The sequence below is a fragment of the Misgurnus anguillicaudatus genome, chromosome 5 (assembly GCF_027580225.2).
Source record: "Misgurnus anguillicaudatus chromosome 5, ASM2758022v2, whole genome shotgun sequence".
NCBI classification, from domain to species: Eukaryota; Metazoa; Chordata; class Actinopteri; order Cypriniformes; family Cobitidae; genus Misgurnus; species Misgurnus anguillicaudatus.
Genome location: NC_073341.2, coordinates 12,361,410 through 12,377,729, shown reverse-complemented (window position 1 = coordinate 12,377,729; position 16,320 = coordinate 12,361,410). Strand labels below are relative to the sequence as shown.

At 34.7% G+C, this 16,320-nt stretch overlaps 1 protein-coding gene across 1 annotated transcript; it reads right to left on the bottom strand.

The window, feature by feature from the left end:
- Positions 1-403: 403 nt before the first annotated feature.
- Positions 404-1,534, bottom strand: nkx3-1 (NK3 homeobox 1). The gene is made up of 2 exons (XM_055167564.2): positions 1,295-1,534; positions 404-984 (listed from the first exon to the last, which is right to left on the bottom strand). The coding sequence occupies exons 1-2, from the start codon at positions 1,419-1,421 to the stop codon at positions 533-535; spliced, it is 579 nt and encodes a 192-aa protein (XP_055023539.2). The 5' UTR covers positions 1,422-1,534; the 3' UTR covers positions 404-532.
- Positions 1,535-16,320: the final 14,786 nt, after the last annotated feature.

The window sequence follows — 16,320 nt, the reverse complement described above, 5'->3', positions numbered from 1 at the left end:
TAGACAATGGAAAATGAATCATTTACACACGTTTTTAGGAGTTTGATGGGAAAACTAAATGCTGAAACTTATAAGTACTACCACTGAACGTTTTGCAAACTTAGAACTATTAAATAACATGATATCATATACAGTGCATGATTTAGGAAATATCTAAATTAATGTTTAAATTAAGCTCATGAAAGGCCACGTGTAATAATATGAGAGCTATATAAAATAGCCTTTTGACAAAAAGTATATTTTAACTCACTTTAAAATCAATTCAAAGAAAAATACTTTTCTTATCTAATATCACGTATCTCATCTAAAAACTTGCCATCTCCCAGAAAAGCAGTCTAACCACAAAAATGACAAAACTATAGTCACTTGTAAAACGGTAGGATAAATTTAAACACTCACGATATATGTGCGCATTTGAAAAATATACATTTATTATACAGAATACAAAGCTGTACAGGATAAACACAAAGTCATAATAATAAAGAATATTATTCACAAAAACATTCATCAAGTCCAAGTTAATGTCCTTTCATCACAATGCTGGTCTCCATACATTCAGTCCGCGTGAGTCATAAAGGTAAGGCCTGTAAGGATAGGATTTGTAGACTGTGGCTAAAATCGACGCTCTGATAAAGTCCTCCTCAGCAGCAGCAACAGCAGCAGCAGACACAACAGTCCCGTCTGATTTTTGAAAGTAGTCCTCATTGCCATCTGTCGTTAACTGCCTCCGTTTGGTCTTATATCTTCTGTTCTGAAACCAGATTTTCACCTGAGTCTCGGTGAGGCGCAGGGCGCTCGCGAGGTGCGCGCGCTCTGGAGCGCTCAGGTATCGCTGACGGCTGAACTTCTTTTCGAGCTCGAGCACCTGCAGGTGAGTGAAAGCGGCGCGCGAGCGCTTCTTCTTCCCGCCGCCGCCGCTCGTCATCTCTGCCAACGACACCGTTTTATCCTCAGAGCTGCTACAAACCGAGATGTCTGCTGAATCTGTGAACGTAAGGAGATGGAACTTAGCTAGGATTCGATTGGTTAAACTTGTTGTTTAACTAACTAAACGATAAAGCATTTAAAAGGTTTCTCTTCTTGTAAATATTGTAAAACGCAGACAGTAAAAAAGGACACTGTCAGAGCCACTGTACTTGCTTCATAGACCACTAACTACCTCATCATACAGTTTGCATGTAAATTCAACTTATTAATCAATCAGCTTTACATTTCTCTACTGACTGACTGACTGACTGACATTCAGGAGTTACACTTTTTTTTTTTAAGTTGTCTTCAAAGTAGCCTACTGTACCTGTTTGTCTGTCTGAGCTGTCGTCTGTGTTGTTTTCAGATCTCCACGAATCGTCTTTCTTATCATCTTTTAAAGACAAAATGTCCTCTATGAAAAACGACGTCAGCTGCTTGTTTGAAGTCGCCATCTATTTCGCTCCAATCCCGAGAAATGTATGAATGAAGCGCGTATCTCCCGATCAGTGATCAGCTCCGGTAAGTGATTCTTGGTACTTTCACTCTGCAACTCTCCTGCTTGACTTTAAATAGCGCGTGGTGCTGTCGCCTCATTTCCTATTGGAGGAGCGCGCTTTTGTGACGCCTTCAGTCCAAACTTCTTGATGACTAAAACAGACACGTCTTCATGGACCATCATGTAGGCTAAATACGCACATACACTATAAAGAAGTATTAATAAATCTTTCATTCTTTATTTTTTGGGGTGTGACTACTGTTGTCCTATTAGGACCTTATGCAATTTATGTATTTCTTATATCGATTTACAGCATATTTTGCTATTCACCTCCTGATTTGGTTACATTTTATTGTAAGTGATTATTATTGATAATATTAATAATAGTTCGCCTAATAATAGTTACTAATAGTGTACTGATAGGACTTTATTGGACTTTTTCTGGACGATAACGATATTTGTCAAACTTGTCAGCTTGGATTATGTTTTAGTTCAAAACTAATGACATCATTTATTGCTACATCATCAAATCATTTTCATTAAGCATCACTCCTCCATTTAACATTCAACAGGCTAACATCAAATGACAAACTAGTCATTCACTGGATTATGCAACAGACATACAAGTGCCTTCACACTTACTTAATAAGATATGGTTTGTGTTATTTGCCATTTTTATTATACCCTTATGACTTTGAAGTAAAAAAGTATAATATTTTTCTCAAACATGTACCTTGTAAAAAATTATGTCAAATCAAGTATTTCTCAGATTAAGGACAAAATTGGGTTTGCTGCAATTTAAAAAAATTAAAATTCCAAATTTGACTAATTGGTATACATCAAATGATCAGTCCTTAAGTCAGGAGCGAGGTTATGAGCTTGGTTGAGACCATTAGATAAGGGAATTTATGATTTTTTGCCATTTTCTTAACTATGTCAAGTAAATGTGTCATTACCATCACATCATCAAATATATGTAAAAAAATAAAACTTATCTAATTTATCTTGAACTTAATGAGATTTTTACTTGCAAGATTAATTATATTCATTTACGTATCTAAATTTCTGATTCATCAATCTACCCTGGCTTGGAATATAAGCTTATTTAAGTGAATGCCATATATCAAAACTTAATAAGGTGATCATTTAGTCTGTCCAACATTGTCAGAAATGTATAATTGTAGGATGTTTTTGTAATTTATACATATTTTATTGGCAAAAATATGTTTGGTGCTGGTAATGACATTTTTTTGTCAAAAAAACTAGCCCTACTAGCTAAGATGATGACTAATCAAGTGTAGCTAGCTTTCTACATGTAATGTACACCATCTTAACTACTAAAGTGATAATTTTTTTGAAAAAATGTTTAAAAATACAGAAATACAACACATACGGTAATGGCGCATAATAAGTGTACATGAACACAAAGAATAAAGAGTAGATTTACTTACTTTTCTGGAAATCAAGGCGTCAGTCTTGCAGCTTAAAATCCATGTGCTCCACTATGCCATTAGGTTACCATGGCTACCAAATAAACTTTTGATGAAAAAACAGTGAGAAAGTCCCTTTATGCAGAGCGTTTTGGTAATGACAGCTAAACCATGGGACAGGTAGAAATTATGCAAAATAAAGTACAAAATGCATATATATGCTTAATCTGTGCATGTAGTTTATAAGTTCAAGTAACATTTAATTCATATGCATATTATTTTATTAATTTGTGAGATAATATTTTAGATATGGCACGACATGTGAAAACTCTAGTGAAGGACAACACCAAAACACAGATATTGCACCACAAAACACCAATAAATGTGATAAAATTATTAGTAAGAGCAGCCATAAAAAAGTTAAGGCTTGTTTTTGTTTATACTAATTAATGGTACTAAAATGTATTAGATTGAATTAGTTTTTAATAGAATTACACCTTGTGGACATAAATAGGCCCAAAATCTGGGAAATACCCATTTTTATGTTACTTTCAGTGGTGGCCAGTGACTTCTCTTCCGAGGGGCACAAATTCAAAATAATTATAAAAAGTATCAAGTTGATAGCTCAAATTATTTCACTTTTATTTGTATAATTTATAGCACCTCCTTACTAGTAAAAAAAGTTGAAATTAAATACATATTCAAGTTGATTAATCTTTAAAATTGAAGTAAAACAAGGATTTAATTTTGTTTTTAAGTTGAAATATTAATTTAACTTAAAAATGTAAGTGCAACAAAGATTTTTTACAACATTAAATATCAAAGCTAAGATGCCTTTTGCAATAATTTGCCCCCTACTATTACACATCTGACCTGCTCTGGTCCTCAACCTTAACCAGCTCTTAGAATCTGCTGAGATTTATTGTGTAACAAGATATCAGTATTACTCTCCTATCATCCCTAAAAGTCAAGCTGAGGGTAAGACCCAGACACCCGGGTATGTGTTCATAAGCTAGAGGAGGTTTCATAGCCAGGCAGGGTCAGAGTGGGTGGCCCCCTCCCTATGGAGCTAATGAGTTCAACACATTTGGTTTCGGCTCCTTCTCCTGACCCACACGTTGTTGTATGGGTGTTTGTTTGTTGTGCCCCTGTGCTTCTGTGTGACCCCACAGTGTTGGGTGGAGGAGAGAGATGGAGAAACATGGACAGAGAGAGATGAAGTTAAGGGGGAGGCACGTTGAGGTAGAGAATGAGACGGGGAAAGAGGACGCACTGGCCCCAGGAGAGCAGGGAGTTTGCTTGAAACAACACAATGCCTGAGAGTGACAAACGGTAGTATTGTCCACCGGCATGACCTCCCACCATAAGCTCTGAAATACCCTGTGGTTACCTCACTTGTCTGTGGCACCACCACCGTTTTTGTCAAAAATGCTTAAAATCATGAATTAACTGTAAGTGCATTGTTTATGAAAATTAAATATTAAGTATTACTTAGGTAGAGTTCAGCCTGACCTCACAAGAATTTGTACATACGAGTTGACTATTTCGGATGAATTTGTACCAAGTTAATCGTGCAAAAACATACAATAAAATCATAATGAAACCCCACCGTCACAGGGGTCAAGGCAAATTGTACAAAAATGTACGAATGTGGTCGTAACAATTAATATGTAAATTGCAATCAGATAGCTGTGTAGTGTTTTGACCACAAATATTGAGACTTTTGCATTTTTGAAAGATGAAAGAAGATGAAAAGAAGATTTTTGGTGTCCACCTTGTCAAAAAACTGGGACTTAGGTCTAAATACGGACCTTTTAAGTACAGATATGTATACATTTGGTTCCTTTGAGGTACTAATTTGAACTTTATATTTACTTATTATCTAATATGAAAATATTTACAGTACTACTGTAAATTATACAGTAATTTGTAATTTGTAATCTGTAATTTCTACAGTTACTTACCACAAAATTCCCAGTAAAATACTATCATTTTCTTTTCCAGTTCATTACTGTAATATGCATTGCATTGTGGGTATTAACATTTAATTTACAGTTATTTACTGTATGTTTTGAATTTGCGGTAAAACAACAGCAGTAGTGCTACTGTAGTTGAATAAAACAGTGTTATAAAAGCATATAAAATAGAAAAATAAAATATATCTATGAAATGAAATACATTTTATTTGTTATGCTTTTAGCAGTGATGCAAATTTCAAAATGTGAATTGTTTTTCAGCAGTGTAAATAAGTTATTGAGAATTGTAGAAGAAAGTGATTATGGATAAATGCTTGACCGTCAGATTTGAATTTGACCTCAAGACTTCAAAACACTAGTGACGCCAAGATTTCGCTCCTCGGAGTGTCGGGAGAGTGACAGAAGATGCTACTTGGGGAGTGTAGCGAGTAACTTTTATTAAGTGACTCTGTGGCACTGTGGAAGTGTTACGGACCTACGACACGGGCAACCCGGGTTTGATTCCTTGCCTTTAAGGCAAAATTATACATAAAACTTAGTTACAGTAAGGGTATTATACTGTAAAATGGAACTGCGGTAAAGGCATCATACTGTAAAAAACATGTACAGTTATGGTACTGTAATGGGGCAGTTACCGCATATAATAACAGTGTATCTAATATGAACATATTTACAGGACTACTGTAAATTATACAGTATTACTTTATTTGCATACCTTACACAAAAGTCGAACATATTTATGAAAGGGTACCGCCCCAGGACAGATAGGACCACAAATTTTTTTCGGACAGCGCACTTCAGTTTTTCTTTTATCATTTGAAAAATAAATAAATAAATAAATAGCTAAAAATTGCCATTACTGTACAACATAAAATGGCTATTTAGAGCTGAAGGATGACGTGTTTTGTGAAGTTTACATTGTAGTGATGTACTGCGACAATCATTATGATGTAAAAATTATTAGGAATACATATTATGCATCACTGTAAAAAATAATTTTCTGCCTTAAAATTTTTTGTTAAATCAACTCAGATTTACAAGTCATGTCAAGAGAGAAAAGTCAACTTCATTTTGTAAGTTATAACAACTCAGCTGTAGTTATAACAACTCATCTCTAGTCAAGATAAATAATTGTAAGTTGAAATGAGTTGTAAATCCGAGTTGATTTAACAAAAAATATAAGACAGCAAAGTATTTTTTACAGTGTTTTTAGATGAATTAAGATGTTCATTGTGGCTGTAAATGTATGCTAATTTTGTCTCCGAAAGCGTATCAGCTCATCTCACAATTCTTAAAAAGAGGAAACGCGTAAAGGTTTTTAGAAGGGTTTAGTTGTCGCCATGTAAACTTTGTATTTAAGATTTTGTTCATGATAGACTTGAATAATCTTGCCGTCTGTCTCCCCTCTCTTTCTTATTCATACAGTATACACTACCTGCATTGCTCATCTTTATCCTGTACCTCTTTGATCAAGTCCTTTTCCTGTATTTTAATCTTTCGATGGCTATCTTAATTGCACAAACACATCTTTAGTTCTTTATTTACACTGCGAGATTCAGGGCCTATGTCATGCTTTAGCCATGTTAAACAAGCAGACGTAATTAGATGAGCATTTCTTGGAGCTTGTGTAATGCAACTCCTGGTTTCTCTTCTGACCTCTTGTCCTTACACTAACACAATGTGGAAGAGACGTGTAGCACCGTTTGCTTGTTTTGGGCCAGATGTGGGCTTGTTAGAATCTGACCCCGTCGACAGGAAGACATATGTCATACTTGATATGTGATCTGGACACCTCGCTGCATGGTGTCCTTTGTTGGGCAGCATCAGCTTTTTGAACCTTTTCATAGTATTTTACATAAACTAGATTGAAGCGTATCAGGTGTTTGTATGTTGACACACTACCAGTAAAAGTTTGAAAACACTTGACTGAAATGTTTCCGTGATCTTAAAAACGTTTTAAGCTTAAGGTGTTCAGTGTGTTGAAATTGATGAAATTACCTTTGTAGACAAAATATATTGTGCAAATTTCTTTCATTAGCTAACTAACATTTTGTTTAAAAACATATTTCTGAAACAGATGACTTTGATCAAATATGAAAGTAAAAGCAGCCAATATCAGTCCAAAATAGATCTCCTTCAGTAAAACGCAAAAAAACTAACAAGTATGATTTTGGCAAAGGGTGACTGCACGGCACATTATAAAATATAATAGTATATCTTATAATTGATTTATTTTCATTGTTTAGTCACAAAATAATACAGTTAAATTTGTGTTATTGTATAGTTTTGATGAGTTTATCAATATACTGTAGCTCGATATAAATAAAGTTTAAATATGTGAAAATAAAGTATTTTTAAAATAAGTGTTTTAGAACATTTGACCAAATAATTGACTTTGCTTCAGAATTAGTTAGTAAACTCGTTGTATTACTGATAGGACTGATACATTTTCAGCATGTGTCATTTTTCTTGTGAATAGTTGAGTTGTTTTCAAATGAGGTGAGTTAGACATTTGTAGTAGTGGTGCCCTCTTGTGGATTAATAACTTCATTTCATCCTAAATTCAAAATTGAATCATTGAATTAGCACACTGCAAATAGATGTATGATTGTTAATGACCACACTAGGATCAATAACAGTTTTTTTTACAAAATAGTGAATAAAGGGATAGTTCACCCCTAAAATTAAAATTCTTTCAAAGTTTACTCACTCTCATGTTGTTTTAGGCCTGTATACATTTTCTGATAATACAAAATAAGAAATTTTGATAAATGATGATAAGCACACAGCTGGTGGAAACCATTGACTTCCATCGTAGGATAAACAAATATTATAGAAGTATTGTGATAAATGATGATGAAGATATTTTGATAAAAACTGTCATTAAGTGTCATTCGTTCAATTATGTCATTTTTAATGATGACAATGATGACATTGTTTGAGATGTCTTTGTTATGACAACTTGACATAAATAAACCAATACATCATAACTTGTCATAACAACTTGGCATTACCAAGGCAACATAACTGACCAAACTTTTACCATGACTTTTACCAATGATACAAATCAATTTTGTCATTAAAATGTCATTAAGTGTTAATACTCTGTCGTACAGTTTTATAACAGCATCATGAATATTTAAATATTTTTCCTGACCTCAACTACATTGGTACAAATATAATTTGTTATTAAAATGTCATTAAGTGTTAATACTCTGTCGTATAGTTTTATAACAGCATCATGAATATTTAAATATTTTTCCTGACCTCAACTACATTGGTAGAAATATAATTTGTTATTAAAATGTCATTAAGTGTTAATACTCTGTCGTATAGATTTATAACAGCATCATAAATATTTTAATATTTTTCCTGACCTCAACTACATTGGTACAAATATAATTTGTTATTAAGATGTCAATAAGTGTTAATATTCTGTCATTAAGAAATATAATCAATTATTCAATAATAGTAATAATTAAAATTGATACAATGATATTTTATTGCATTTGGAGACCGATTTACCTAAAAACAGTTCAATAATGGGTTAAGCCAATCAGCGTTGGGTCCATATCGCTGCAAAGTTAATTAAATTAAATTAAATTAATGAAATGTTTTGTTTGTCTTTTCTTCTTTGTCAGACAATTTCACAACCCTCTGTGTGAGGAAAAACAAGTTCTGTTAGTTGTCAGTTTTTATGTATTGTGAACATACATAAAGTTAAGTATAATCTTTTTACGTGTCTGTTGCATTTTGTTAAGGTATTTAAAATTATTTGACATTTAAATGACAGTTTAATGTAGTGTTAACCCATAAAGCTGAAAGTTTCTTAAGTTTGATAATTATTCTGCCGTGTCATGTTTATGACAGATTTATGACAAGTTATGATGTATTGGTTAATGTCAAGTTGTCATACAAAGACATCTCAAACAATGTCATCTTTGGATTAAAAATGACATAATTGAACAAATGACACTTAATGACAGTTGTCATAAACAAGCATAAAACCTCCTTCATGTTTATGACATGTGTCATGTCATGATTATAAAGTTGTCATGTAAGTCTTATGAACACCTCTTTATGTAAAGTGTTACAAAAATCTCTTCTTTTGAGTTCATCAGAGGCTGAGTAAATTAAGACAGAATTTTCATTGCAGGTGAACTATCCCTTTAAATTTGTGCCTGGTGCTACATTCATTGAGTTAATTCATTGAAAAATCATTTCCATTATCAGGGTAATAATTAAGATATTTCTGTATACTGGAGAAGGATGTGTGTCTGTATTGTCTTAATGTACAGTGAGGAGGATGGCCAAAGACTCTCCAAGAACCAAAGCTAGAATGACAGAAATTGAGGTCAGAAGCCTCAGAAACAAAAAACATTAGCACCTACATTGGCAGTTGTTTGGTATCGAAAAACTAAACTCTGGCATATTCAATTGCCTGGTTCGTCAAGAACTTCAAATGAGACCGTAAGGTCAGATTTTTTTTTTTAAATAGACTCAGTGATCTCCTCATTTCAATCACTTTACTTGCAACACAGTCTCACGGGAAGTCGTGTTATAGTAACGAAAAATTTTGATTAATTTATTCGTGTTTGCTGACACGAATTGCTGCTGTTTTTCGTGACTCCGGAGACGAATGTCTTTTTCGTCCTTCTAAGTGTCTGTGCCACGACTTTCTTTATCGTGTCATTTTTTATATTTTGTTTTCTCATTGTTGTTTCCTATTTTTTGACCATTGTCGCTTAGGGTTTGGGTTAGATCCGGTGTTTGCGTTAGGATGTTATTTTTTGCATTGGTTTCTACATGTTTTTTGTCCACTTTTAAAACTATTCTCGCCTGGAGTTGGGGTTAGAGCTGGGGTTTGGGTTAGGAAGTCGCAGAAAGTGATTCTAACCCAAACCCCAAGCGACTGGTCAAAAAATAGAAAACAACGATGAGAAAACAAAATATAAAATGACACGATAAAGAAAGTCGTGCCACAGACACGAACAGCCATTGATAGAAATTCGTGCTGGGAAGGACGAAAAAGACATTCGTCTCCAGAGACACGAAAAACAGCGGAAATTCGTGTCATCAAACACGAATAAATTAATAAAAATTTTCGTTAAACACGACTTGCCGTGAGACTACTTCAGTGAAATGTTTATTGTGATTTTATAACAGTACATAAAAGATCAATATAACAGTACATAAAAGATCAATAGTATAAACAATGCATATTTACTACCACAACTATGTTTGCTTATATTAATCAAGGGTGCCAATAAAGGTGCCTTTCAGTATTTCCTATGGAAAAGGGCATTTTCTCTTTTATCTTATACTATAGACGGTTTCATCGGACGCACGTGATAAACGTCTGGATCCGAACCTTACTTCCGGTTTCGTTTTTTTAATGGTCTGACTAAAGTTGCTAAACTGATCTCTTGAACAAATGCCTCGTCGAAAATAAGAAATGTATTGGTTTTCTAGTTAATCTATGTGTTTTTTTTGCTTATAATATAAATAAACTATGTTTAAAGAACTTTGTTGTTATTTATTATTAGCAGAGTTTACCGGAAGTTACGTGCGGACCGCGACAGCCGCTTGTTTATGTTGTTACTGCTAAACTGTGAAAGAATAAAGAAGGCAATACAATTTTTCTTCCATTCCTTGAAATGACTAGTGTAACTTTGCCTTATGGACAGCAGAGGGAGCCACATGACAGAATTTTCAATTAGAAAAGAAGATTTTCTGACGGGCAGCAACCCCAGGGGCCCGTACCATGAAAATGGTTAAACAAACTCAGGTTTACAGGATTAGTTTCAGGTTGACAAAACCAAGCCAATGTTCAGGCCTTGTTGGTACAAGCTATTTTCATGGTACCCAAAACCCAGGATTTGCACAAACTAATCCTAAACAAAGCTGGCTAACCAACAAAACCAGCTTCATGGTATAGGCCCCAGATGAATCTGAATCAGTTTGTTGTTACTACTGTTTATTAGGGTGATTACATAAATACATTTTTCCAGTGTGCTTTAAACACACCCTTTTCATATAGTTTTCATTTTAATACGTAAGTCACAGTCAGTGTCTTTTAAGTGACAGTATTGTTATTGTTGTGTAAATTGTTCATCTTAACATGTGCTAACAGCAGATATTTCTTTTAGACTGATATGTTTGCAAGTGACGTGACTGGTTAGGGCAGAAAGGCTGGCGGTTGAGACACAGATTAAGTGAAAGTTTGAGTGACAGGACTTCTTCATTCCTGCTGTGTTATCCCTGAACAAACAACCAGCGCTTAGCTTTAGGCAAGTGCCTCCTCTACAGTTGTAGAAGAGTTTGCAACACGCACACCATCATAACTATGATTTTTTAAGAGCGTAATTTCATGTGCTATTGTTATGATGAATGTAGCCTCTTTACCTATTTGAAGTCTTACCCAACCACATTTCTGATGGCAAAAAAATTATTTATACTACCTTTACCAAATTAAATGCTATTAAGTTCTAGTAATTACAGTGGTAAAAATAGGGAAGTGTTACTGTAAGTGCATATTGGTTGAATTATGTTCAATTATGGCGCAATGATATTATGTAGCAGACAAAGTAACTTTCAATAGCAGGGGACTATTTTCGTGCACTACGTAATATCATTGCGCCTCCTGCAGGCATGTTACAGCAGCAAAGTCCTTGATTATTACACCAGAATGAGAGTATAGTTCATAGCCATATGTGCCTAGAAAATCACAACTTTTAATTTTCACTTTAATGTAAATACAGAAGAGTCAAGTTTTAAATAGGAAAAATATCGAAACTCTTTGGCTATTTTTTAGGCACGATGATAATGGTCTAGTCAGATTCGGTGGATTGTGCTAGGCTGTGCTAAACGTGCCGGACCCGGAGATCGGCTGAATGCATTCCAAAACGGTAAAAATCAAATGTTTAAAGGATTAGTCAATTTTCTTAAAAAAAATCCAGATAATTTACTCACCACCATGTCATCCAAAATGTTGATGGCTTTCTTTGTTCGGAGTTAATGGACCCCAATACTTAACAGTTTTAATGCAGTTAAAAATTGTAGTTTCAAAGGACTCTAGACGATCCAAACGAGGCATAAGGGTCTCATCTAGCGAAACGATTGTCATTTTTGGCAAGAAAAATAACAAAATATACACTTTTAAACCACAACTTCTCGTCTAGCTCCGGTCCTGTGACGCGCCAGCGCAACCTCATGTAATACGTCATTACGTCAAGAGGTCACAGATGACGTATCAAAACTACGCCTCAGTGTTTACAAGTGTGGAGAAAGAGGACCGTTCATATGTTTCTGTATGTCGAATGATACTAATTAATGTCTTTGTGTCAGTTTATTGTTTATTATTATTATGCAACACGTGACCTTTCCACAGCATTACGCAGCTGCGTGAGGTCGCGCTGGCCTGTCACAGAGCTGGAGGAAGAAGAGAAGTTTTGGATTAAAAGTGTATATTTTGTATTTTTCTTGCCAGAAATGACAAACGTTTAGCTAGATAAGACCCTTATGTGTCGTTTGGGATTGTTTAGAGTCCTTTAAAACTGCAATTTTAAACTGCATTAAAACTGTAACGTGTTGGGGTCCATTAAAGTCCATGAAAATTAGAAAAATCCTGGAATGTTTTCCTCAAAAAACATAATTTCTTCTTGACTGAACAAAGAAAGACATCAACATTTTGGATGGTGGTGAGTAAATTATCTGGATTTTTTTAAAGAAAATTGACTAATCCTTTAACTCTAGGGGAACTGGAAAATGAGCTATTTTTTTTTTAAAAACTGGCATGTCCCTTTAACCGGATTGTGCTGATTCTGCAATCTATAGTGCATTATTTTTACTTATACCACGGGTCTGTTAAATGCTTGATTCTTATTGGTTAGGTGTTGATATTTTTTCTGTAAAACGCACACCAAACCTGTCAAATGTCTTAAAATAACCACCGGAGCAATGTTTGTGGTGACCGTGATATAAACAGAATAATCCTTTGAATTATTTGACAATAATGAACCCCCGCAAGAACATCCGCTTTGCATTGCGCTTCATCACCACCATGGGTGTTCATTTTTTTCTAATAATTCAACAGCCGTAGTCAATTATTCCTTACTTTATTCATTTTTATGAACAATATCAGAACTTTTGGTAACAGTTTATTTGCAGACTGCTTTTCAGTCCACAAGACAATCCAACATGTACTGTATGCTATAGGCTGCCTCTCAATCTTCAAATGTACAGCAGTGATTTAAAATAATATTAGTTTAAAAAGTAAACCATCTCTGTGACTGTCAGTGTCCCTGTCACTTAAACAATCGGGGTGGATGTTTTTGTAGACAACTGTTTCCCATTATACAGAAAATGAAGGGAGAGAACAAAAGGAGAGGCAGACACTGTGTCAGAAAGTTGAGCACGCCTTTCAGAGACAAGATTGATAACTCGTTTTTTCTCTTTAAAGGTGCAGTGTGTAATTTTTAAAAGGATCTCGTGACAGAAATGCAAAATAATATACAAAACTATATTATCAGGGGTGTATAAAGATCTCTTTTCAATGAACCGTTATGTTTTTATTAACTTAGAATGAGACGTTTTTATCTACATACACCGAGGGTCCACTTACGTGGAAGTCGCCATTTTGTGCCACCATGTTTCTACAGAAGCCCTTACGGACAAACTTTTTTACTAAGTTGTCTCGGTTGATGCCATGTTTTTCCGGTGGTGGCTACTGTAGCTTCTCTATGTGTTTCAAAAGCGAGGGGTGAGAGCAGTGGACTGAGCCGTTGGTTGCAATTCGCAACCTCACCACTAGATGCTGCTAATATTTACTCACTGCACCTTTAAGAAGCAATTGAAGTGATACAGAGGCCCTAAACTGAAAATATGATCTGGCAAATTATCTCTTTCTTGCAAAAATTAAGAAAAATTCCTACGAAGTACAGACTCATTTATACAAGACACAGACCCAGAAAGTACACAAACAAACATGGTTTCCAAAAGAAGGAGGGCACTTTATTTTTAACTTCAATAATTTTAGACATTTAATAAAGACATGTTTTGATTGAAAAACAGTTAAAGGATTAGTCAATTTTCTTAAAAAAAAAAAAAAATCCAGATAATTTACTCATCACCATGTCATCCAAAACGTTGATGGCTTTCTTTGTTCAGTCGAGAAGAAATTATGTTTTTTGAGGAAAACATTCCAGGATTTTTTAAATTTTAATGGACTTTAATGGACCCCAACACATAACAGTTCCAATGCAGTTCAAAATTGCAGTCCCAAAGGACTCCAAATGATCTCAACGAGTCACAAGGGTCCTATCCAGCGAAACGAATGTCATCCTTGGCAAGAAAAATATAAAAACATGCACTTCCAAACCACAACTTCTCATCTTCTTCCGTTCGTGCGACACGCCAGCGCGACCTCACGTAATACGTCATCACGTCAAGAGGTCACGGATGACGTATGCAAAACTACGTCCCAGTGTTTGCAAGTGTGGAGAAAGAGGACCATTTCGACGTTGTTGTATGTGGAATGATACTAATTAATGTCTTTGTGTCAGTTTATTGTCTAAAATGGTCCGCAAATGTGCGTTTCATATATGTAACGCATGACCTTTCAACAGCATTACGCAATTATGTGAGGTCGCGCCGGCTTGTCACAGGACTGGAGGAACACGAGAAGTTGTGGTTTAAAAGTGCTTATTTTTTTTCTTGTCAAAAATGACAATCGTTTTGCTAGATAAGACCCTTATGCCTCGTTTGAGATCGTTTAGAGTCCTTTGAAACTGCAATTTTAAACTGCATTAAAACTGTTAAGTATTGGGGTCCATTAAAGTCCATTAAAATGAGAAAAATCCTGGAATGTTTTCCTCAAAAAAACATAATTTCTTCTCGACTGAACAAAGAAAGATCTGATTTTTTTCAAGAAAATGGACTAATCCTTTAAACTTAATTCCACACTTTGCTGAAATTCATGAAGAAAATCAAATACAGGTGTTACTGGGGGAAGTCATGTATAAGCTAATGTTTCAACCAAATTGATATGTGAACTGCACACCTTCAAAAACAAACCATTGCTTACTAATTCATTCAGTCAGTTTCCCGGACCAGGATTAGCTTAATCCAGGACTAGGCCTTAGTTTATTAGGAAATATAACTTGTTTTAACAAACATGTCTTACTAAAACATTACCTGTGTGCATTTTGAGGTAAAACAAAGGGCACGGGTATATTTTAAGATATGTCTGTGCAAGTTGTTTTCAGTTTGGACAGCTCTTAAAAGTGTTAAAGTTTAGGACTAGTCTAATCCCTGTCCGGGAAACCACTCCTCAGTGTTTATAATAGGCTATATTATTCCTATTTTGTCTAACATAAACGGACACAACTAATTCAGTATACCTCGCTTTTATGCACAATAAGCCCCACTAGCCTCTTTTTTTTTGTTACAAAATATGGATGCTAGATTCTGAAACAAAAGGATGACCTGTTTCAGATTCTGTGTAATTGAAGGTGTTATGGATTTCGTCTTAAAGGAATATTCCATTTTCTTAAATGAAAAATCCAGATAATTTACTCACCACCATGTCATCCAAAATGTTGATATCTTTCTTTGTTCAGTCGAGTAGAAATTATGGTTTTTGAGGAAAACATTGCAGGATTTTTCTCATTTTAATGGACTTTAATAGAGCCCAACATTTAATACTTAACTCAACACTTAACAGTTTTTTTCAACGGAGTTTCAAAGGTCTATAAACGATCCCAAACAAGGCATAAAAAATAAAAAAATAAAAAATATCCACTTTTAAACCACAACTTCTCGTCTAAATTCGGTCGTGATGCGATAGCGTGACCCCACGCAATACGTCATCACGTCTAGAGGTCACAGAGGACGAACGCGAAACTCCGCCCCAGTGTTTACAAGTGTTTACAAAGAGGGCCGTTCCTACGTTGTTGGTTGTCGAATGATATTAATTCATGTCTTTGTGTCAGTTTATTGTTTACAATGGTCTGCAAATGTGCGTTTTATATATGTAACAAGTGACCTCCCTACGTCACTATGCATTTACGCTAGGTTGCGCTGGACCGGACCTAGACGAAAAGTTGTGGTTTAAAAGAGCATATTTTTTATTTTTCTTGTCAAAAATGACAATCGTTTCGCTAGATAAGACCCTTATGCCTCGTTTGGGATCTTTTATAGACCTTTGAAACTCCGTTGAAAAAAACTGTTAAGTGTTGAGTTAAGTATTAAATGTTGGGCTCTATTAAAGTCCATTAAAATGAGAAAAATCCTGCAATGTTTTCCTCAAAAAACATAATTTCTTCTCGACTGAACAAAGAAAGACATCAACATTTTGGATGACATGGTGGTAAGTAAATTATCTGGATTTTTCTTTTAAGAAAATGGAATATTCATTTAAGCTGCCCACTACTCACTTAGTAGGGAATGA